This window comes from Podarcis melisellensis, assembly GCF_964234715.1.
Source record: "Podarcis melisellensis genome assembly, chromosome: 13".
In the NCBI taxonomy this organism is placed as follows: domain Eukaryota; kingdom Metazoa; phylum Chordata; class Lepidosauria; order Squamata; family Lacertidae; genus Podarcis; species Podarcis melisellensis.
The window spans coordinates 46892989-46917178 of NC_138545.1; the positions used below are offsets into that span (position 1 = coordinate 46892989).

Below are 24190 nucleotides of genomic sequence, written 5' to 3' on the forward strand. Positions count from 1 at the left end.
AAGAGAAATCCCCCTCAACCATTATTCTAAATAATTACTAAATTATTATCAGCAGAAACAACAGCTGCAAATTCCTGCGTTGCACTAGATGATCCTCAGGGGCCCTTCCAACTCTACATTTCTAGGATTCTATTGTTTGTAAGCCGCTTTGGCATTTATTTGAATGAAAAGCGGCATAGAAACTGAATCAATCCATCCATCCATCCATCCATCCAGTGGTCAGGTCCCGGGACAGTGGGGGGCAAAGAGAAGCCCCCTTCCCCTTGGGAAGATGGTTCTTCCTCTCCTCTCGGCTCGGCGTCTCCTTTCCCTTCTCCAGGTTCCCAAGGGGCTTCCGATAGGCGAGCGCGCTGCTTAAGCCTGCGCGCAACGCCCAGCAGGGGCCGCCCTGAAGCCGAGCGAGGGCCGGCTGCAGCAGGCGGCGAAAGGGGAGGCGAGAAGTCAGCGGACGAGTCCCGGGGAAGGGAGGAGGAGCAGGAGGAGAGGAGGCGTTGCACTGCAGCACCAGCAGCTCCGGACCAGAGAGGAAGGAAAGGAGAGAGAGAGAAAGACGCGCGCTCCTCGGAGCAGCCGGAGGAAGTGCCGCCGGCTCCGGATCGCAGCAGCTCCTCTGCCCGCCAAGGCCGTCTCCAAGCGGGGCGCCAAAGCTCCCCACCCTCCCGGCGCCGCGGTCCCCCCGTGCGCAACAGGGCGCGCGTCATGGCGCACCGGGGTGGCCGGGCGCTCGCCGCCTTCCTCCTGGCTGTCACGGCGGCAGGTAAGCGCGGCGGGGGCTGGAAAGTCAGCAGCGCGCTCCGAGCCTTCCCTCTCTTTTTCAAAAAACCAGGCTTGCCGTCCTTAACCCCGCTTTTCCTTAGGAGGGAGAGAGGCGCGCAGAAGGCGACGCGACTCGCTTTCTTGGGTAGGCAGGGGGAGCGCTGCGCTCTTGGGAGGCGTTGGTACCGGCTTGGAAGCGCACGAGGGGGGCGGCAGAGACCAGAAATAAACTGGGTGGAAGGAGCCGTCTGGTAGGTCCCCGGGGGAAATGTAGATTTCTTTACGCGCGCCTTTCCTTCCCCCAAAGAGCGCGAGGACCAGATTTCCAAGCGCAGCGTTTTGGGTTCGATCGGGCTGCAGTCCCTAAGCACTTGCGCTTGAAAGTATGGGACGCTGAAACCAGGGGGTGCTTACTTGCGAGTAAGGAGGGCCAGGGGGTGCCAGTGAACAGGGCAATAGTTAGAAGCCGATGGTTTGCATTTGAAGGGATGGTTTGGAGTGAATGTGGCCAGGCCCATCATCTCTCCGGGTTCCTCGAAGGAGGGTGCGCGCGTGTACTCGTGGACGGGGGTGGAGCACTTACTTATAGTCAAATATTTGGCGGAGAAGGAGGAGAGGTGGTGTGGAAAATCGAAACTTAAGCGTTGCAAAGGTGGCTCTCTTGCTGGTGAGAGCAGGAATATGAAGCAAAGGGTACTGTACCGTGCCCAGAGTTTTACTCATCAAATTGCAATGGACACGGGGGTTTATTTCGTCTCTGTTAGGTAGGTATGGCTAAGCTGGCTGCTCCCTTGTCATGGGATAGCAACTAAGAAGCAAAGGGTTAAAACAAGTCCCTAATTTTCCCTTCTGTGACCTGTCACGGAATACCTGTGAAACGTCAGCTGGAGGGGCAGTCATTAATAGCAGAGAGCTATTTCATAACTTTTGTAAAAGCCTACATCTAAAGTGACTGCGTCCAACATATATTTGCAAATGCACCTATTGTTTTGGCGTGTTAGTTGAAAAGCCAGGATTGGCTGTGCGTCAAGTATTAATTGGGTGGCAAACTCACTTAGCTGCTGTTTATTCCATTTACACATGGATGAGTGCCACGGTTAGCTTCTTTCCTTGTGTTGCTACAAATATCCTATCCTTCTTAAACCCAGATCAGTTTTCAAAATATTCATTAGGCTATTTTAAAAGGTATACTTAAACATAGCAACATACCAGATACCTATGCAAACCATATAACTGTAAACAAATCCCTTTTAGAATCATAACATTTTAAGTTTGGAGATCATTGCAGAAGGTTGGACTAGACGACTACCATTCTATGAGTCTGTAACTCCCTTTTTAGTGTACTTCTGAGAAAACACGAGTAAATCCTAACATAAAATATTAGCATTGCACTGCAAGATTTCCGTAACTGGTTAACAGTAGTAGTCAAAACATCACCCAGAAATAGTAGGCAAATAACATTCAATTCTTCATCACGTAGGGCAGGCATAGTACAGCAGCACAAACAGAGCTGTGTAGACTGTATTCCATGAGCTAAAAAAAATAAGTTTGTACCCAAGTTGTCCCATTTCTCTGGTAATCCTTTTGTGTACACATGGGTTCACCGTTCCCTTTGGCGTCCTGTCTCCGCCACCACTTTTTTTGTTTCATAGAGATTCCATGCTGGGAAAGCTGAATTGTAACCTATAAGTAAAGGTAAAGGACCCCTGACAGTTAAGTCCAGTTGCGAACGACTGTGGGGTTGCAGCGCTCATCTCGCTTTACTGGCCAAGGGAGCCGGCGCTTGTCTGCAGACAGTTTTCCAGGTCATGTGGCCAGCATAACTAAGCTGCTTCTGGCAAAACCAGAGCAGCTCATGGAAACACCATTTACCTTCCCGCCAGAGCGGTACCTATTTATCTACTTGCACTTTGATGTGCTTTCGAACTGCTAGGTTGGCAAGAGCTGGGACTGAGGAACGGGCGCTCACCCCATTGCGGGGATTTGAACCGCCAACCTTCCAATCGGCAAGACCTAGGCTCAGTGGTTTAGACCACAGCACCACCAGCACCCCACTGCCACCTGTGTCCCATAACCTATAGATTATGCCTATTGGATAGATTTGCCTAAATCTGTTTCTGCTTCCCCTCACCATTTCTTCTTCTTTTTCATAATTTTTTTGGCTCATGCAAAGCTTGATGAAGGATGAAAAACTAAACCCCCAAACATTGGAGTGCCTCCCCCGAATACCAGGAATTTTTTTTCAGAAACTCCTTGGACTTTTGAGATTTCAGCAGGTTTTGCCTGCATACTTTCAAGTGCACTGCTCCATAAGGATTAGAGATTTGCTTTAAAAGATGGGGTGAAGACTGCAGTCCTATACACACTTACCTGAGGATATATTACACTGAACTCAGTGGAACTAGCTTTTGAGTCAACAAAGCTGACTTCAAGCTCTCAGTACCATATTATTGGGCTTTTCTGTGCTTCTTTGAAGCATACAACGTTAAAGGGAAGCAGCCTGGCTGCCACAGGCTGGGGTTCTTCAAGTCACAGGAAAACTCAAGAGAGGGCAAAATTGACCGGGTGGCGCTGTGAGTTAAACCACAGGGCCTAGGACTTGCTTATCAGAAGGTCGCCGGTTCGAATCCCTGCAACAGGGTGAGCTCCCGTTGTTCGGTCCCTGCTCCTGCCAACCTAGCAGTTCAAAAGCAAGTCAAAGTGCAAGTAGATAAATAGGTACCACTCTGGCGGGAAGGTAAACGCCGTTTCCGTGCGCTGCTCTGGTTCGCCAGAAGCGGCTAAGTTATGCTGGCCACATGACCGGGAAGCTCCCTCGGCCATGAGCGCTGCAACCCCAGAGTCGGTTACGACTGGACCTAATGGTCAGGGGACCCTTTACCCTTTACCTTTACAGTGGTACCTTGGTTATCAATCCTGATCCATTCCAGGAGCCCGTTCAACTCCCAGAACCATTCGAAAACCAAGGTGTGACTTCTGATTGGCTGCAGAAGCTTCCTGCACTAAGTTGGATGTTGGCTTCCGAAAAACGTTCGCAAACTGGAACACTCACTTCGGGTTTGTGGCATTGGTGAGCTGATTTGTTCATGAGCCAAGCCATTCAACAACCAAGGTACCACTGTACTGGAATGGTTCAGGCCAGCCAGCCCCAGAAATGGAGTTTCTCCCAAGCAGTACTAAAAGAATGGTTCACTTTGTATTGGAAGTTTCGTGCAGTTTATCAGGTCAGTTGCCGTCACCAAAGCAATTTGCCTCCAGGGTCCAAAAATAGTAAAATTCCATTGCTCACCGAAGGTGACTGTCACAGTGCAAAGTACACAACCATGAGATGTTTTTTCCCCTTAAGAAAGAGCGGATAGATGTATTGGCCGACCTACAACATCCAGTAAATAATTGAAAGCAGCCAGTGTTACAGCAGAAGGTCAAAATGTTCAACATACGATTCGGAGAATTACCTTTACGGAGTAACTCTGTACAAGATTTTGTTCTTGAAGGGAGCTTGGGAGAGGGATGACGCCTTGCTCACTGGTTGGCAGAACTGCCACAGTGTCAGAGAGAGGCAAGGCTGGGATCTTTAACAGATGTGTAAAAGAAGGAATTTTGGCAACTCCCGCAGCCAAGCTGGTGCCAAATGTCTTGCTCTGCTTTCCTTTGAACCACATCAGAAAGGACGAGAGGGGGTGGGTCTTGTCATCTCGGCAGCCCAGGACCTCCAGACACACTGACCAGACCAGCGCCCCGGGGAGGTCATTTCAGTGCTGCTAATGCAGCAGTTTGGCTTCACCCTCGGAGGCACACTCCATTGTCTCCTGTGATGCCAGCAAGTGGATTTATACTGGACCATCACCACAATAGGACGCAGGTGGCGCTGTGGGTTAAACCACAGAGCCTAGGGCTTGCCGATCAGAGGGTCGGCTATTCAAATCCCCGCGATGGGGTGAGCTTCCGTTGCTCGTTCCCTGCTCCTGCCAACCTAGCAGTTCGAAAGCACGTCCAAGTGCAAGTAGATAAATAGGTACCACTGCGGTGGGAAGGTAAACGGCGTTTCCGTGCGCTGCTCTGGTTTGCCAGAAGCGGCTTAGTCCTGCTGGCCACATGACCCGGAAGCTGTACGCCGGCTCCCTCCGCCAATAAAGCGAGATGAGCGCCGCAACGCCAGAGTTGGCCACGACTGGACCTAATGGTCCTTTACCTTTACCTTTTATCCCCACAATATTCCACTTCATTGGTTTTGTTGCTACGTTCCCCTGGGTTAACCATGTTCCTGCTGTCAAGAGGGCCGTACTTGCACTGTACGGTCTTCCTCACACTCTACAATTTAGCTAAACACAGTTAGTCGCAAGCAGCTCGCTCAAAGCAAGTTGCTGAACTTGTTTGGGGCTGCAAGCTGTCTCCAAGGCAGCACCATCAAAGCTGTGCTTTTCGTTTTCCCAGTGCCCGCTTTCTGGATCTTTTCGACAGCGGTGGCAGGCGGCGTCTCCCCATTCTGGATGCTTGTTGTTGCATGGTTTTGTGGTTGCCTGGAAACAGAAAGCCTTTTCTGCTTGTTGACATAATTTGCGATAATTTGCCCTTTCCTTTGTTCCTGCAGTATTTATTGTTGTACAAAACAACCTGGGGACCCGGGACTTTTAAGCCAGTCTTGGGACAAGCCCAGCTTGATGAAAGGTATCCAGCAGCTTCCACTGTCACAAAGTATTTTGCAAGCTCACTCGAACCACATGCTTTGCTTCAGAGCACAGTTCCTGAAAGTACAAGCCCTTATGGCACTTTGTCAAATCTTCCTCTCAGATAATCAGCTGCTGTGAGTGGATCACTCTGTCCTTATACAGTCATAATTCGGGTTACAGACGCTTTGGGTTGCACGTTTTCGGGTTGCACAACACACTGAACCAGGAAGTATCGGAACAGGTTACTTCCGGGTTTTGGCGCATGCGCAGAAGCACTAAATCGTGCTTTGCGCATGCGCAGAAACGCTAAATCGCAACCTGCGTGTGCATAGACGCAGCATTGTGGATTGCGAACGTTCGCAACCCGAGCATCCACTGTATTGCATTCAGGCTTTGTCAGAGATCCAGTTCCTTTTTTTCTTGTTACCATAATGTATGTATAGACACCTGCTGATGAAGGACAGAATTGTAGGGTTGGAAGGGACCCCCAAGGGTCATCTAGTCCAACCGCCTAGAAAGCAGGAATCTCGACACGCAGCCCCCCATCCATCTGATAACTTTGCATGCACCTGACAAAGTGTGCAGTAAAACGGTTGCACCTTCAGTGTGATTCGGCCAGGGTGAACTCAGCTATGTCAGCCTGGATAGCTCAGTTGGTTAGAGCGTGGTGCTGATAATGCCAAGGTTGCAGGTTCGATCCTTCATATTCCTGGATTAATAATAACAATAATAATAAAAAAATTATTTATACCCCACCCTCCCCGGCCAGAACCGGGCTCAGGGCGGCTAACACCAATAAAATCACAGTAAAAACATAATAGGGGAAAAATGGGGGCAATTTAAAATACAGGTTAAAATGCAGCCTAATTTTAAAGTAGCTGATAAATCAAGACCATAAGGGGAGGGAAACATAAGGGTCAGACTGAGTCCAAACCAAAGGCCAGGCGGAACAGCTCTGTCTTGCAAGCCCTGCGGAAAGATGTCAAATCCCGCAGGGCCCTGGTCTCTTGTGACAGAGCGTTCCACCAAGTCGGGGCCAGTACTGAAAAGGCCCTGGCCCTAGTTGAGACCAATCTAACCACCTTGCGACCTGGGACCTCCAAAGTGTTGTTTTTTGTGGACCTTAAGGTCCTCCACGGGGCGTACCAGGAGAGGCGGTCCCGTAGGGGCTGGACTAGATGTTCTTCCGGGCCCCTCCCTACTTCAATTCTATGATTGTTTTCGGTTTTCTAAATAATCAGGTTATTTTGCAAAGAGCCATCTCCTTGCAATCCAAAATAGCATCTTAATCTTTCTCCCCTGGACTTTTGAATAGTTTAAAAGTGGTAGCCTGGATCCCATTCTGGGGTTTAGCTTCAACTCATTTACTTGTAAGTAGAAGCAGCTGTTTATTACTTACCACCTGACTTTATGGCATCCTCTGCATGCTGAATGACTTTTGGCACCATGCAATTCTTGCTTAGTTATCCTGTAACTTTATAGGTCCAAAATTCACCAAGGAAATTGCAGGACACCTTAGCCTTTTGTGAACCTTGCTTGTGTGAAAAGGAATGCAAACTTTCCTCCTTGCCCCTACTTACCTGGACAGTGAAAACAGATTATTGGCTGTAAGTCCTACCTTTTAGTGAGCATTTATGAGATCAGCAGGGAAACCTGCTGACCCAAGGCTTTGCAAATTTTCTCTTTTCACCATGACACTTGGATCTTAAGATTTTGATTTTACCTCAATTTTGTGGAGGGCAAATAGATACCCCTTTCCTTCTTGAATTAGGAAGCCTGGCTCTGACTGCATCTGAAGTAGGAGAAATGAAATATAACAATGGTACCTCTTCATTTTGTTTTTTCTTTTTAAAAACAAAACAAAAACCGCTTCTTATCCAGTGGTACCTCGGGTTATGTAGAGTGGCACCTCGGGTTACATACGCTTCAGGTTACAGACTCCGCTAACCCAGAAATAGTACCTCGGGTTAAGAACTTTGCTTCAGGATGAGAACAGAAATTGTGTGGCAGCAGCGGGAGGCTCCATTAGCTAAAGTGGTGCTTCAGGTTAAGAACAGTTTCAGGTTAAGAACAGACCTCTGGAACGAATTAAGTACTTAACCCGAGTACTTCATTCCAGAGGTCCGTTCTTAACCTGAAACTGTTCTTAACCTGAAGCACCACTTTAGCTAATGGGGCCTCCCGCTGCTACTACGCCGCCGTGCAGTTTCTGTTCTCATCCTGAAGCAAAGTTCTTAACCCGAGGTACTATTTCTGGGTTCGCGGAGTCTGTAACCTGAAGCGTATGTAACCCAAGGTACCATCTTTCAGGGCAGATTTACAAACCTTTGGATAAACATAATAAATAAAAGCACAATCAGAAAACAACACAAGCCTTTATAAAAGCCCAAGAGAATGATAGGGTATCTGGCTGGGCCTGAGCCTCCCGGGTTTGGGGGGGGGGAGAGTTTAGAAGACAGGAGTGGTGTGCAGAATAACTCGGCTGGCATTGCACATGACTGCTCCTAAGGAATGGGTGTGTGCATGTGGTTTTTAAAATTATATTTATTTTATTTCTCTGTTTTTCTTAAAAAAAATTTGACAACAATACAAATCCAATATTACAATAAACAAAAATGTTTTGACTCCCTCCCCCCTCCCCTTTTGCAGTTTCTTCATTTCTCCAATTATTAACTACTCCTTGGTTTCCTTTTAAGTTTCCTTTTAACTGTTTGGTTTAAGTTAATCCTGCTAATGAACTTTGGTGCGTACAATGGCATTTCAAATAATCTACAGATTTTCCTGTGTCTCTCACAAAGTCTCTCTCCTCTTAGTTCCTTATTGCTCCCATTACAGTGGTACCTCGGGTTACATATGCTTCAGGTTACAGGCGCTTCAGGTTACAGACTCCGCTAACCCAGAAATAGTACCTCGGGTTAAGAACTTTGCTTCAGGATGAGAACAGAAATTGTGCTCCGGCAGCGCAGCGGCAGGCCCCATTAGCTAATGTGGTGCCTCAGGTTAAGAACAGTTTCAGGTTAAGAACGGACCCCTGAAACGAATTAAGTACTTAACCCGAGGTACCACTGTAGTTTAATCTGCCACTCCTCCTTGGTTGGTACAGAATCTTCTTTCCATTTGCGCAGGTGTGATCCTTCTGACTCCTGTAGAGCTGGGGAACAAATCTGGGGATCCATTTCTGATCGATGACCTCCAGGTTCAGTTTAAAAAAAGAAATCACCACATTTCCTCAATGATAGCCTGTTCCACCCCACCTCCCACTACTATGTTGTAATGTATATTATATATACATTAAACATACGTATAAACAAACAAACATATAAACATTATATATACGTGTGTGTGTGTGTGTGTGTGTGTGTGTAGTGATTGGTATCCCAAATCTACCCAAGATTAAATCCCTCTATATAGAGATGAGGTGGGTAGCAATTTTTTTTTTGGGGGGGGGGGAGAGACACCTGCCATCACCTCTTGACATCTTTTCAGCCCTTGGCAGAATATGTTTTAATTTTACAGGTGTTTCAGCGTTACACGTTTCCTGCATTGCAGGGGATGGCACTAGGCCAGCAGTTCCTAACAATTTTTTTGGCTATGCCCCACATAAAGGTAAAGGGACCCCTGACCATTAGGTCCAGTCGTGGCCGACTCTGGGGTTGTGGCGCTCACGTCGCTTTACTGGCCGAAGGAGCCAACGTATAGCTTCCGGGTCATGTGGCCAGCATGACTAAGTCGCTTTTGGCAAACCAGAGGAGCGCACGGAAACGCCGTATACCTTCCCACTGGAGTGGTACCTATTTATCTACTTGCACTTTGATGTGCTTTCAAACTGCTAGTTTGGCAGGAACAGGGACCAAGCAAAGGGAGTTCACCCCGTTGCGGGGATTCGAACCGCCGACCTTCTGATCGGCAAATCTTAGGCTCTGTGGTTTAACCCACAGCGCCACCTGCGTCCCATGCCCCGCCTAAGCATCTCTAAAACCTTGATGCCACCCCCCACCCCCCGTGACATATAATTCTGATTATTCAAAAAGTGAACTCTTATTCACGTGGAGGAAGCCTAAAAGGCCATTCACTGTTAATAACTTATTCTTTAATTGCCCCCCTAAAAATCAGATCGCTCCCCTGTGGGGGGGTGCCACATATTGGGAACCATGGGACTAGGCGAACCAATTCTATAATTCTATGATCCCATGATGCTAAGTTTCTCATCTGTGGTAGAATTTGCAATGGGTGATTGTAGTCTGTTGTCAGTTTCACTGCTATAATAATAATATTATAATAATTTATTATTTATACCCTGCCCATCTGGCTGAGTTTCCCCAGCCACTCTGGGCGGCTTCCAGTCAGGTGTTAAAAACAATACAGCGTTAAATATTAAAAACTTCCCTAAACAGGGCTGCCTTCAGATGTCTTTTAAAGATAAGATAGCTGCTTATTTCCTTCACATCTGAAGGGAGGGCGTTCCACAGGGCAGGGGCTACCACCAAGAAGGCCCTCTGCCTGGTTCCCTGTAACCTCACTTCTCACAACGAGGGAACCGTCAGAAGGTCCTCGAAGCTGGACCTCAGCATTCGGGCAGAACGATGGATGTGGAGACGCTCCTTCAGGTATACTGGACCGAGGCCGTTTACGGCTTTAAAGGTCAGCACCAACACTTTGAATTGTGTTCGGAAACATACCATTGTGTTTGGTTATCTGTTGACACACTCCTGTTGTCGCTGGGCTTTGGCACGGCTTCTGTAGACTTCCGTGAGTGTATCTTGATGCTAGAGGGAGAGGCATAAAAATATTAAACAGGTAACCTAACTCCTATGGGCCAAAGCAAAACACTATATTTGTGGTGTTGGCCTTCTCACCTGTCCCTGCTGCACACAGAGACGCATTCCTCCATATGCAGAGAAAATAGATTCCCTGCTATATATGCACACTCTTAGCCACTCAGCCACCATAGTGACAAGCACCTCCCCCCCCCCCAGTTTTACATAGGGACAGCTGTTTCCTGCAGAAACCGCGCATGTGTTCACATGCCCTGTCCATAATGAGATACCAGCGCCGTGTGTCTAGAAACGAACTCTCAGCACTCAGCAATACAGTGGTACTTCAGTTTAAGAACAGTCCTGTTTACGAACGATTCAGTTTACGAACTCCGCAGCGTCCTGGTTTGCAAACTTTACCTTGGTCTAAGAAGGGAAGCCGAATGGCGGAAGGGCACCGGAGGCCTCATAAGGGAAAGCGTGCCCCGGTTTAAGAATGGACTTCTGGAACGGATTAAGTTCGTAAACCAAAGTACCACTGTACTTAATAATTCTGGATCTATTCTGGTTCCCACCAGAAAAAAATGTGGCACTTCGCTTTGACCCCTGTAAGAAATCCATTGCTATTCTTTTAAAAACCTTAGATGACTACTTGTGGGTCCTGCCCCTTTTCTGAATAATGGTTCTTCAAATCCCTGTGGGCTGCAACTGAGATTTAACTGTTAAAGGCATTTTCTTTTTCTCATGCACTCGAAAAAAGCTTGTTAAACGCAGGACCGGCGTGCCTTAAGAAACAAACACTCCATTTTGAAAAGCAGGGTGGCGAAGAATAATTTAGAAGGCTTTGATGCTATGAACTGTTGTCTTAATGAGATCAAAGCTCATGCTGAGATGAAAAGCTACAAAACGAGCCAGTTGCCTCATTATGGGTTTAAATTCTGAACTAGTGCCCTGTTGCTGCTTTAATGTACAGGCGGGTGACAGCAAACTAAACAGTTTCAAGAATCGGAAGCCTGGCTTCTGGGACCTGAGGGCACTGTGGTGACATGAAAAGAATAACCATTCAATAATAAGTTCAACATTTAGCAGCATAGCTTTTGAGCCCACTTGAGAACCCAAAATGTTTGCTTTTACAGTTCTTTTTGGAGTTCCCCCGCTATAGAGCTGATATCTTGAGTTCTTGGGGTCAGTAGAGACGCAATTCCATCTCCTTTGTTTGGCATCCCTTTAAAACCGCTTTGTTTGGCATTCCTTTAAAACCGCTTTGGACAAAATGGGAACTGTGTGGAAGGACGGTACTGTCTCTCAGGCCAGTACTTCCCTCAGACTGAGACAGGGCTCCACGATCTTTTCAGGCGCAAGGGCGGAACATTCCGGAAATATAAGGAACCGTCATGGTCACCAAAAAATGTACCCAGAAGAAGGATGTTGTTGTTCAGTCGTTTAGTCGTGTCCGACTCTTCGTGACCCCATGGACCAGAGCACGCCAGGTACTCCTGTCTTCCACTGCCTCCCGCAGTTTGGTCAAACTCATGCTGGTAGCTTCAAGAACACTGTTCAGCCATCTCGTCCTCTGTCGTCCCCTTCTCCTTGCGCCCTCCATCTTTCCCAACATCAGGGTCTTTTCCAGGGAGTCTTCTCTTCTCATGAGGTGGCCAACGTATTGGAGCCTCAGCTTCAGGATCTGTCCTTCCAGTGAGCACTCAGGGCTGATTTCCTTCAGAATGGAGAGGTTTGATCTTCTTGCAGTCCATGGGACTCTCCAGAGTCTCCTCCAGCACCATAATTCAAAAGCATCAATTCTTTGGTGATCAGCCTTCTTTATGGTCCAGCTCTCACTTCCATACATCACTACTGGGAAAACCATAGCTTGATCTATATGGACCTTTGTTGGCAAGGATATGTCTCTGCTTTTTAAGATGCTGTCTAGGTTTGTCATTGCTTTTCTCCTAAGAAGGAAAGGCAGTGCTCAAATTGGCAACACACACAATGTCCTGAACTACCAAAACACAGGGGAAAACAAACAGGCAATACCCCACCACCATATGGTGGTACCAAAGTAATAATAAATAATAAGGAAAGCAATATACACCATTCCCCCCAAAAAACACCCACACACAGACCACCCCCAACACAACAGGGATTTCAGCAGAGAATGAAAAGAAGGTGGGCTGTTTGTTGGCCTGCACTTCATTTCCAGTCAGTCCAGCCACTGTCCCAAAAAAATTTAAATGGCAGCCGCCAAGGACAACGGGTGCTTCAGGCAATCTGTTCGATTGAGCATAAACCCCGATTTGTTGGCACAAAGTTTGCAAGGAGGTTAGACAGCATCAACTATATATTGATCATTCATTCTGATTTGCATGTGGGGAGGTTAGACGATTCTGCGCCAAGGAGTTGTTTTTGTGTGTGTTTTTTCAATTTTTTCAATTAATTTTCCAAATTTATAACAAACAGATAGGAAAAAGAAAATCAAAAAACAAACAAACATTTATCCTGATTATAGAAATTCGACGTTTGTTAGCATTGTTAAGTGACTTCCTCGAATCCCCCTGGCTGAGTTTCCATATAAATCATTGTAATAGTTTTCCAAAACTATTTTCACATAAAATTTACTTGGTCAATTAACATCTTACTTTCTTTTCATTTTTAACTTTAACATAATATTTTGCACATCACATTTTCAAATCCTAGACCTATTTGGTACTCGCAAGTAATTCTGTTTATATTATCTTAAGATATTTAGCTAAATAGTCTTTGAATTTTCCCAGAAGTCTTTCACCTTGGGGCAGGTCCACCACATATGATAAAAAGTACCTTCTTTTTCTTTACATTTCCAACATAGGTTATCACTCTTATGGTAAATCTTTGCTAATTTTACAGGGGTTAAGTACCATCTATACATCATTTTCATAACATTTTCCTTTAACACCGTGCATGCAGTGAACTTAACCCCTTTCCTCCACAACCTTTCCCAGTCTTCAAACATTATATTGTGTCCAACATCTCTTGCCCAATCTTGCGCCAAGGAGTTGTTATCCCACACTTATAGTGTGCATTTTCCCATGCCTTTCCCCATAGCTTTTGCTACACGGTCCGCTTTTAAATGCATATTCATAGTGGAAACACCATATGAAAACAGGCTATGTGCTGTCGCAGTCGAGGCCAAGCCTGCCAGAGGAGTTATCGGCTGGCTTGCACAGTGCTTTGGTGACAGAAAGCAGAGACCAGTAAACTCAATAAAATAGGCCTGGCAGTGAAGCTTATTAATGTGGTGACAGGATGTCATCTCCTAAGTAGCAGCTGCCCAGAACTGTAGAACTATAGAGAGTGATTTATGCAAGACAGGGATGCGTGACTCCAAGAATATGCAATCTAATTACTTGGAGAGATTGCAGGCTGCTTTCAATCGTAAACAGATAAGTCTTTCTTACGGGAAACTTAGAATAAACCTTCCCTTCTTCAACTCCCAGTATAACAGAGCATGCTGGGGGAAAAGATTATAGCTCAGTATTGCTGTCCCTGCAAAAAATATCCTCATGCCAAATCCTAGCATTTTCAGAAATCTTTGCGTGGCAGCCAAAAAGGCACAGAGGGGTTTGAGATGCCGACCTGTTTCCTATGAGCTGGTGTGCCTCTGGATTGAACCACTTCAGGGTACAGGTGGGGGCATGTTTAAAAGTCAGTTTCTGCAGATAGAAAACTGGTGTATCAAGGAGAATATTCTGCTGGAATTCTCCTCCCTGGCAGCTGGTTTTCCAGGTGCAGGGTTTTGGAGGGCGGAAATGTGTGGCAGGGCATTTAGTCATGCAAATTCCGGTCTGTTCTGGTACATCCTAGGACCTAGGCATAGGTTTAGCATCTCAGCGAGAATTTAATCCTCTCAGGCATTGTGTACCGGTGGTTGTCATCCGTTCAAGATCAGAACTGGTTGCTGTTGTTTGCAGTGGCAAGTGGCTTTGAGTGCCTTGCTGCCTAACCCAGGGGTCCCCAAACTAAGGCCCACGGGCCGGATAAGGCCCAAGGGACTCGTTTATCCGTCCTGTGGCAATCCCCGCCGCCCGCTCTTACCTGTGCTACGCTGCTGCCCACTTCTGGGTCAGAGGAGCACTGGAAATAGCTTGTGCACATGCACAAGGGTTATTTGCACATGCACAAGCGTTATTTCTGGTGCACATCCGGGTCAGAGGAGGCCCGTGTGCATGCGCACAAGCTATTTCTGGTGCTCCTCTGACCCAGAAGTGCGCCAGAAATAGCGTGTGGGCACGCGCTCCCCTGCCCTCCGGCCCACCGCGCAATCAGCGCTGGAGACACCGGCCCGAGGCGCGGTAAGTTTGCTGACCCCGGCCTAACCCATGACATGTGAATTTAGAGACTGGCTGTTGTTCCCCCACATGATATAGGGCTGTTGCATCAGATGGATTGCAGTTTAGCATCTAGCCTCTCAAGTCTTCCATCTCCCATAATGCCTTTCTCCAAAGGAAAGTCTTAATATATCTATGCTGGTGCCAATTCTGCAATATAATGCAGCAGAGAGTTTAGGCACATTAATCTCAATCGATATAAAAGCAGCAGAAAACAAACTCACTTTGTCGTTCCCCTCAACTACCACTCAGCACTTAACTTTGGCTGGATATAAATTATGTCACGAAATGTGCTTTATGACATTTATGCCTGCCTCAAACACAGCAAGGGAAAACCTGAATGTAGTAAGTGCTTAAAATCATAGAATCGGCCCTCCAGCTGTTTTTGGGACTACAATTCCCATCATCCCTGACCACTGGTCCTGTTAGCTAGGGATGATGGGAGTTGTAGTCCAAAAACAGCTGGAGGGCCAAGTTTGGCCATCACTGAGCTGGACAGTAGGCCTAGAAACAGGTGATTATTTGCAGATGGACAGTTCCAGCAAAGGAAACGACAAGTGTAAAATAATAAGCAACCCATGTTTTAACACTGCATTGCAAAAGTGATTATTAGCTGCAGAAAGGCAATAGTGTGTTCTCTCAACAAAATAATACAAACACCTAGTTCCTGCAGCTGTCTGATTTTAGTCTATGCCCATCATATGGACAGAGATTATCACAAGGGCAATTCACACCACCTTTGTCCATTCGTAAAGACTTGGCATGAGAGAATTTGCTCAGCGGTTAAAACAAAAGCTTAAGTTTGATTTTAAAATAGGAGAATGCACTGGGGCTCACAGGTCATCGGGGTGTGGGGAAGGAATGGGGTTCCCTCCCTCTGTGCTGACCCTTTGCTTCTTGCTCCCTCTGTCTTGCAAAGTCTCCCTCTTCCCTTTTGCCCTTCCTTCTCTGCCAGACCTGGGATGCGGGTGGCGCTGTGGGTTAAACCACAGAGCCTAGGACTTGCAGATCAGAAGGTCTGCGGTTCGAATCCCCGCAATGGGGTGAACTCCCGTTGCTTGGTCCCTGCTCCTGCCAACCTAGCAGTTCGAAAGCATATCAAAGTGGAAGTAGATAAATAGGTACCACTCCGGCGGGAAGGTAAACGGTGTTTCCGTGTGTCTCTCTGGTTCGCCAAAAGCGACTTAGTCATGCTGGCCACATGACCCGGAAGCTGTACACCAGCTCCCTCGGCCAATAAAGCGAGATGAGCACTGCAACCCCAGAGTCGGCCACGACTGGACCTAATGGTCAGGGTCCCTTTACCTTTACCTGCCAGACCGGCTCGTGCACCAAGACCTGTTAAAGAAAGGGCAAGGCAAAGGGATAAGCACCACTCCTTCTTACCTCCCTCATGCACCTGCTAGATCCCTCTGCCAGCAGGTAAGTTGACCACAGGTGTTTTGTCCAACACTCTTCACCCTGACCCACCTTCCCAAACCATTGATTGGTGGCACCTGCTGGTAGAAGGTTGGAAATTAATATTGAAATCACTTTGGAAATACAGTCGCACCTTGGATGCCGAACGCCTTGGAACGAATACATTTCGGCTCCTGAATAATCAAAAACCGGAAGTGAGTGTTCCGGTTTTCGGGTGATTTTAGGAAGCTGAACATCCGGCGCGGCTTCCGATTGGCTGCAGGACACTCCTGCAGCCAATTGGAAACCACATCTTGGGTTTTTAACAGTTCCGGGAGTCGAATGGACTTCTGGAACGCATTCTGTTCAAGAACCAAGGTATGGCTGTACTACAAGTTTCATCCGGAGGACCAAGATTCTATATACAGTGGTACCTCAGATTAATTTGTTCTGGAGGTCCATTTTTAACCTGAAACTGTTCTTAACCTGAAGCACCACTTTAGCTAACGGGGCCTCCCGCTGCTGCTGCGCCGCCAGAGCATGATTTCTGTTCTCATCCTGAAGCAAAGTTCTTAACCTGAGGTAATATTTCTGGGTTAGCGGAGTCTGTAAACTGAAGCGTCTGTAACCTGAAGCGTATGTAACCCGAGATACCACTGTAACTTATATAAGCATACATGTATGCTAAAATTTGTTCCAGCGGCCTCTTCCATTTGCGCAAGGTGTCATTCCATTGGAAACATTTTCCGTCATTTCTCAATGTGCTCAAGTGCTTGAACCAGAGGTCACATTTACGTAAAACCCTCAATTTGAGATATCCCGAAGCTAGGGGACGGGATCCACAGAGCAGATAAAATAAAAGGGAAACAGAAGAATTTTTAAATAATAGCATCTACTGCCGCCATTGTGCGACTAAATGCCATATCTCTGGAATTGAAGATCCGAATTTTCCACATGCATTCATCTTGTTTATTTGTGTTAACTTCAAAGCAGCTGTAGGAGACTGTAAGCTTTGATTAAGGAATTGGCACTGGGGGGAGAGGGGGGGTCTGATCCTTTTCTGCCATGGTATTTCCCTGATTTAATCCCCCCACCCCTTGCAAAACATAACAGAAAACCCCTTACAGGGTTTTCACAGGGTGAAAATAGGAAGGTGCAATATCAGGCTCAAATAGCAGGTTTGGGAGGGCAAATTTTAGATCAGGGAAATAGCTGTGTCACATATCGTTTCACCCTGCCTTCAGTAAACACAACACTCAACCTTGCGACGTCAGCACAGGTTAAATTTCCCAGCAAAGACCTTATTAAGCAGAGAGTTAAAAGAAAGTGATTTTGGGGGGGGGGGGGTATGGAAAGTAAGTAAGAGGAAAGGAAAGTCATCTTGACATTTTACTGTACAGAAATTAAGATGTGAAATTACTGTATTTTTCGCTCTATAAGACGCACCAGACCTCAAGACGCACCTAGTTTTTGGAGGAGGAAAACAAGAAAAATATATTCTGAATCTCAGAAGCCAGAACAGCAAGAGGGATCGCTGCACAGTGAAAGCAGCAATCCCTCTTGCTGTTCTGGCTTCAGCGATAGCTGCGCAGCCTGCATTCGCCCCATAAGACGCACACACATTTCCCCTTACTTTTTGGGAGGGAAAAAGTGAGTCTTATAGAGCAAAAAATACGGCAAGTGTCCCGATAACAATAAGTTACAGCGCATTTTAGTAACGGCCAGTTCATGGCAGCCTCTTGCAAGGTCTTTCCACCCTCAAAGCAGACATATCTGCCTTGTCTCTGTTTTCTTTGACAACCTTGCTCTTTGCATGTGTTCTGTCAATTACGGAATGTTACAGGCTTGTCATCAAGCAAATCTTGATTGTATTTTGGCAATGCCTAGGTTTGAAAACCAGTTCAGACATCCCTGTGGGTCTGCTATCGCGGCTCGTCGCTGCAGCAAGGCAACGTCTCAAGTTACAGACTTCACAGAAAATTACAGCGGCTACTGTATTTCCGTGGCTTGAAACATAACAATATGCTTCCCTCCCTCCCCTCTCTCTCTCTCCCCCCCCCCCCGTTTTGTCCCTACATCAAACCTTAATTGGTGCAGGAAATCATTCAGAATATAATGGCTCTACCAGCGTTCTGTTTCTGAATTCAATCCCACTCAGGCTGAGGGCCAGACAGAAACATTATAGGCTTGATAAGGATATCTGGCTGTTTGGGTTTTTTTGCTCATTCACAACCCTGTAGAGAGGTGAAGTTCTGGGATATGGTTTTGACCCTTTTCCTTCTGTCATCCACCCCACCAAACCCCTAAACCAGGCCTAGGCAAACTCGGCCCTCCAGATGTGTTGAGACTACAATTCCCATCATCCCTGACCACTGGTCCTGTTAGCTAGGGATGATGGGAGTTGTAGTCCCAAAACATCTGGAGGGCCGAGTTTGCCTAGGCCTGCCCTAAACTCAACTGCTAGCTCTGCAAAGCGGGAAAGGCGAGGATAGGGGAGATTTTTCACTGGAGGAAAAATTCCATTGCAGACATGAGGAATAGTATAATCCCACCATCATAGGGCCTTGGACCAAGTGAGACCATTGGCTCATCCAATTGCCAGTCAGACCGGGATCTTTTCCAGCCCTGCTTGCAGCTACTGGGGACTGGGGAGAGGACATTTTGCGTGCAAAACATGTGCTTTGACCCTCCCATCTTTAGCACCCCTGGTGGAATTACAGCAAACGGAATGACCAATATAAAATGAATATGAATGAACTTTATTACGGTCACAGACCAGGATTAAAAACAAACAAACAAAACAAACAAACAAACAAACAAATATAAATAAAATAGCAGTTAGGATTTTTTTTTTTAACCAATAATTGTTAGAGCAAATAAGGACAAAGAAACAAGCATAGGATAAAACATCGGAATAAAATACAAGATTAAACACGGATAATGGATGGATAAAAACTGATAATTAAAACAGATAAGAACTAAAAACAAAAGTGCACAGTTAAAACAACTGTAAGAGCATAAGAACTAAAAGACTTGCAGTTAAAACAAGTATAAGAGGCTGCAGAGTAAACGTCTCTGAAATAGAGGACACTCACAACATTAGAAACTGATGTGCAAATATGGTTACAACAGGCAATTAAAACAATGTGCAACAATAAATTTAAGAACAATGTACAACAATAAACTATCCCAGGGAGTTGACTCACGAGTCACCCATGGAACCAAGTTTGGGGATTTTCATGCCGGACTATTTTGAGTTGGGCGATGGTCTGCGCCTACAGATTTGAACACAGAATCTGGCGACTAGATAATGAATATGATTATACAAAGCAATTTGCTACCAGACTCTTGCATTGCTAAAGCTACTAGGGCTGCTTCTGTATTTCTCTGAAGGGGACCGGATAAGGACCGGTAGGGTGGAGAAGTCAACGTCTTTTATCTGTTCATTGTCACAGTTTGGAGTGGCCCTCATAACTCCTCCTCTGTTGCTGTTGCTGCTTTTCCAGAGAATCTTTGGCAACCCAAAACCCTTATCAAGCGCCAACCAGCTAATGCTGGAAGACAGATGGAGCAAACAGGCTTTTCACCAGCCAGAGAGATCCGAAACTTATTATTTCTTGAAGGGCAGTTTGAAAAGAAAAGAAAATTACTCCGTTCTACTTCTTGCCCATATTCCTGTCCACCAGGCAGCCCAAAAACCTAAACCACTGATAAGAAATGTAATAACAAGTAGCCCCGAAACCTAGTTAAATTTTGATCGGCAGTAACAAACATTAAAAAGCAGCTGATGTTTCAATTAAAACAACTATTCAGCCTTCTGCGGGTTGGGAGTAAGGAAGCTGACAAGCCACTATAGTGTGTCAAAAGTTATCCCACACCCAGCTCCCAAATGCAGTTTCAGTAACTTGACCTGAAGATTATAGTAAATGCTAAAACCAAAAGGTTTTAAACCTTCCCAGTTCTCAGGGCAAATGTATCCTGTTGTAGAATTTTTTAAGCCAAGCTGTTTATCTGCTGGAGGCAACCTAGAAGGCAGGTTAATTGCATATGCTGTCTGTTTATATATAGACCATTACACATGCTTTTTAAAAAGTCAGGCTGGGTTATTTTCCATCAGCTACTTATTTCGTTGTTGGGTGCTGATCACTGGCTGGAGTTAGCCAGGGCCTTTTTTTTAATTATTGTGTTTGCATTTGAAAATAATTAAACCAAGGCAATGCATTAATCAGACTGTAGGAACATTGTTGTTGTTGTTTAGTCATGTCCGACTCTTCGTGACCCCATGGACCAGAGCACGCCAGGCACTCCTGTCTTCCACTGCATCCCGCAGTTTGGTCAAACTCATGCTGGTAGCTTCGAGAACACTGTCCAACCATCTCCTCCTCTGTCGTCCCCTTCTCCTTGTGCCCTCCATCTTTCCCAACATCAGGGTCTTTTCCAGGGAGTCTTCTCTTCTCATGAGGTGGCCAGAGTATTGGAGCCTCAGCTTCAGGATCTGTCCTTCCAGTGAGCACTCAGGGCTGATTTCCTTCAGAATGGAGAGGTTTGATCTCCTTGCAGTCCATGGGACTCTCAAGAGTCTCCTCCAGCACCATAATTCAAAAGCACCAATTCTTCGGCGATCAGCCTTCTTGATGGTCCAGCTCTCACTTCCATACATCACTACTGGGAAAATCATAGCTTTAACTATACGGACCTTTGTCGGCAAGGTGATGTCTCTGCTTTTTAAGATGCTGTCTAGGTTTTATGCTGTAGGAACATAGGAAGCTACTTTCGACAGAGTTGGACTCTGCTATTCCAGGTTTCCCTACTTGGACTGGCAAGCAAGCGCTGCATTTGGTCTCAGCGCTACTCGGAGATGTCTTACCACTGTACTCCAGCCACATCCCCAGACATTTTTAATATACTGTACTGGTATTAAAGGGACGCGAGGGGTGTTGTAGTCTAAACCACTGAGCCCAGGGCTTCCAATCAAAAGGTCGGCAGTTCGAATCCCCGCGACGGGGTGAGCTCCCATTGTTCGGTCCCTGCTCCTGCCAACCTAGCAATTCGAAAGCATGCCAGTGCAAGTAGATAAATAGGTACCACTCTGGTGGGAAGGTAAATGGCGTTTCCGTGCGCTGCTCTGGTTTCGCCAGAAGTGGCTTAGTCATGCTGGCCACATGACCCGGGAAAACTATCTGCGGACACACGCCGGCTCCCTCGGCCTGTAAAGCGAGATGAGCACCGCAAGAGTCATTCATGGCTGGACTTAACTGTCAGGGGTCCCTTTACCTTTGCCTTTTTACTGGTATCAAAATAATGACGCCTCACTCAAACAAAAGCAATGGAACTTACTAAATCCACACGATAAAGAATTCATCATTGAATATTGACTGTATCCCTGATCTGTTCCAGAAAGAGATTCCCCATTCTGAGCTCTCCACCATACATTGCATCTCCTTTTAGAAAATAACCTATTAAGGAAAGAGACCGACATGACATTTTAAGACCAGTGGGTCCCTTGTCGAAATACCCTCATCACTATCGGTGCAATCATATGCTTCTCTGCCTTGGGGGTCATGTTTTTGAGGGGTGGTTTTTGCACGCTGAAAGGGATGCGGGTGGCGCGTCAGAAGGGATGGGAAGGGAATGCCTCCCTCTGTCTTACAAAGTCTCCCTCTTCCCTTTTGCCCTTCGTATCTGCCAGACCTCGGATGCGGGTGGCGCTGTGGGTTAAACCACAGAGCCTAGGACTTGCCAATCAGAAGGTCGGCGGTTCGAATCCCTGCGGCAGGGTGAGCTCCCGTTGCTCGGTCCCTGCTCCTGCCCACCTAGCAGTTCGAAAACACATCAAAGTGCAAGTAGATAAATAGGTACCACTCCGGCAGGAAGGTAAACGGCGTTTCCATGTGCTTCTCTGGTTAGCCAGAAGCAGCTTAGTCATGCTGGCCACATGACCAGCATGGAAGCTGTACGCCAGCTCCCTCGGCCAATCAAGCAAGATGAGTGCCGCAACCCCAAAGTCGGTCACGACTGGACCTAATGGTCAGGGTTCCTTTTACCTTTACCTCTTGCACGCTTGCAGTATGACTGACTCAAAAGGAAGCCACCTCAATTCTCACAGGAATTTTGCCACCGTATCTGTGGATCTTTTAAAGTAAGATTGGGTGTGGATGTATTTATACAGTTATTGGTAAATATGGCACTTTGGGGGAAAAGCAGGACTGGCTATCTAATACATGACTGGTGGGGGAAGCCGTGATTGGCAGCTGAGCCTGTGTTTGACTTTCTGCAAGTTGCAAAGCCAGAATTAACACCATGGATGATGAACCTGCTGTGCACCCTTGTTAAATATTGCATCTATATTCACTCTTAAATGGAAAACACCTGCCATGACCAATTCACTTGAAGCTTAAAAATAACACAACTCTTAGAAATCTTGGGGGTGGGAGAAATTTGTGGATTATCTGAAATGCTCAGATCAGTATCTTCTGGTCCCCGAATGTGTGAGGGAACAGACGTATTAACCGTCTCAGAAGGACTGGAAAGTTTTGATACTCGCTATTTTTCATCGCCACCAAAGAGAAGTACAGAAGGTTCAGGAATTTCATTCATGAACATGTAGTCCTCCTAGCACAAAAGCTATAATGACTTTTAATAGATACGCTTCCACGGGGACAAAAGAAATTGTTCTTGCGTGCATATATTATTAACCCCACAGGGCAGTTCTGCATTTTTCAGCGACAGTTCTTGACAGTACAATTCCTGTCAACCAAGTGGACAGAGAAACAATTGGCATAATTTCAGGATCTAGTTCTGTCCAAAGACAGACGCATGTGACATGCTTGACTAACACCCAGGTCCAAATAAATAATAATTACGTTGTTTGATTTTATGAGTGGGGTTGCTCTGGTTATCTCCCGCTTGGACTACTGCAATGTGCTCTACGTGGGGCTACCTTTGAAGGAGACCCGGAAACTACAACTAATCCAGAATGCGGCAGCTAGACTGGTGACTGCGAGCGTCCGCCGAGACCGCATAACTCTGGTCTTGAAAGACCTACATTGGCTCCCAGTACGTTTCCGAGCACAATTCAAAGTGTTGGTGTTGACCTTTAAAGCCTTAAACTGCCTCGGTCCGGTATACCTGAAGGAGCGTCTCCACCCCTATCGTTCTGCCCGGACACTGAGGTCCAGCTCTGATGGCCTTCTGGCAGTTCCCTCACTGCAAGAAGCAAAGCTACAGGGAACCAGGCAGAGGGCCTTCTCGGTAGTGGTGCCCGCCCTGTGGAACACCCTCCCACCAGATGTCAAAGAGAAAAATAACTACCAGACTTTTAGAAGACATCTGAAGGCAGCCCTGTTTAGGGAAGCTTTTAATGTTTGATGTATTATGGTATTTTAATATTTTGTTGGAAGCCGCCCAGAGTGGCTGGGGAAGCCCTGGGCAGGGTATAAATAATAAATTATTATTATTGCCTAACTGTACTGTTGGGACGCAGGTGGCGCTGTGGGTTAAACCACAGAGCCTAGGACTTGCTGATCAGAAGGTCGGTGGTTCGAATCCCCGCGATGGGGTGAGCTCCCGTTGCTTGGTCCCTGCTCCTGGCAACCTAGCAGTTCGAAAGCACGTCAAAGTGCAAGTAGATAAATAGGTACCGCTCCGGCGGGAAGGTAAACGGCATTTCCGTGCGCTGCTCTGCTTTGCCAGAAGTGGCTTAGTCATGCTAGCCGCATGACCCGGAAGCTGTACACCGGCTCCCTTGGCCAATAAAGCGAGATGAGCACCGCAACCCCACAGTCGGCCACGACTGGACCTAATGGTCAGGGGTCCCTTTACCTTTCACCATACTGTTACGTTGGGTTTCATTTTCCACAATTGAAATCGGTGTAACAGTGGGTGAGGAGAGAGGCTTTCTGGCAGAGCCGGCGCACCCTTAAGGCAAAGTGAGGTTATCTCAGGCATCAGGATCCACAGAGGCAGCCGGCCTCCGAGGAACACATCGCCTCTTTCTGCTGGAGCTGTCACCTTCTCAGCTGACCCAACAATGCCACCTGTACAGCCATCTCTTGGCAAATAGGTGGCACTGCCATTGTTCAAAATTAGCCAGGCGCCTGGCACATTTTGGACCGGGAAGTAGAGACATCACCTTGCCAACAAAGGTTCGTATAGTTAAAGCTATGGTTTTCCCAGTAGTGATGTATGGAAGTGAGAGCTGGACCATAAAGAAGGCTGATCGCCGAAGAAGAAGAAGAAGAAGAAGAGT

The 24190-nt window shown here is 46.7% G+C and overlaps 1 protein-coding gene across 1 annotated transcript in view; it reads left to right on the forward strand.

The window, feature by feature from the left end:
- Window positions 1–382: 382 nt before the first annotated feature.
- Window positions 383–24190, forward strand: part of PARM1 (prostate androgen-regulated mucin-like protein 1) — a 36454-nt gene continuing 12646 nt past the window's right edge. The window contains exon 1 of the mRNA XM_081884373.1: window positions 383–757. Coding sequence (XP_081740499.1) covers window positions 700–757 — 58 coding nt within the window. The 5' untranslated portion in view covers window positions 383–699. The remainder of the gene's footprint in view (window positions 758–24190) is intronic.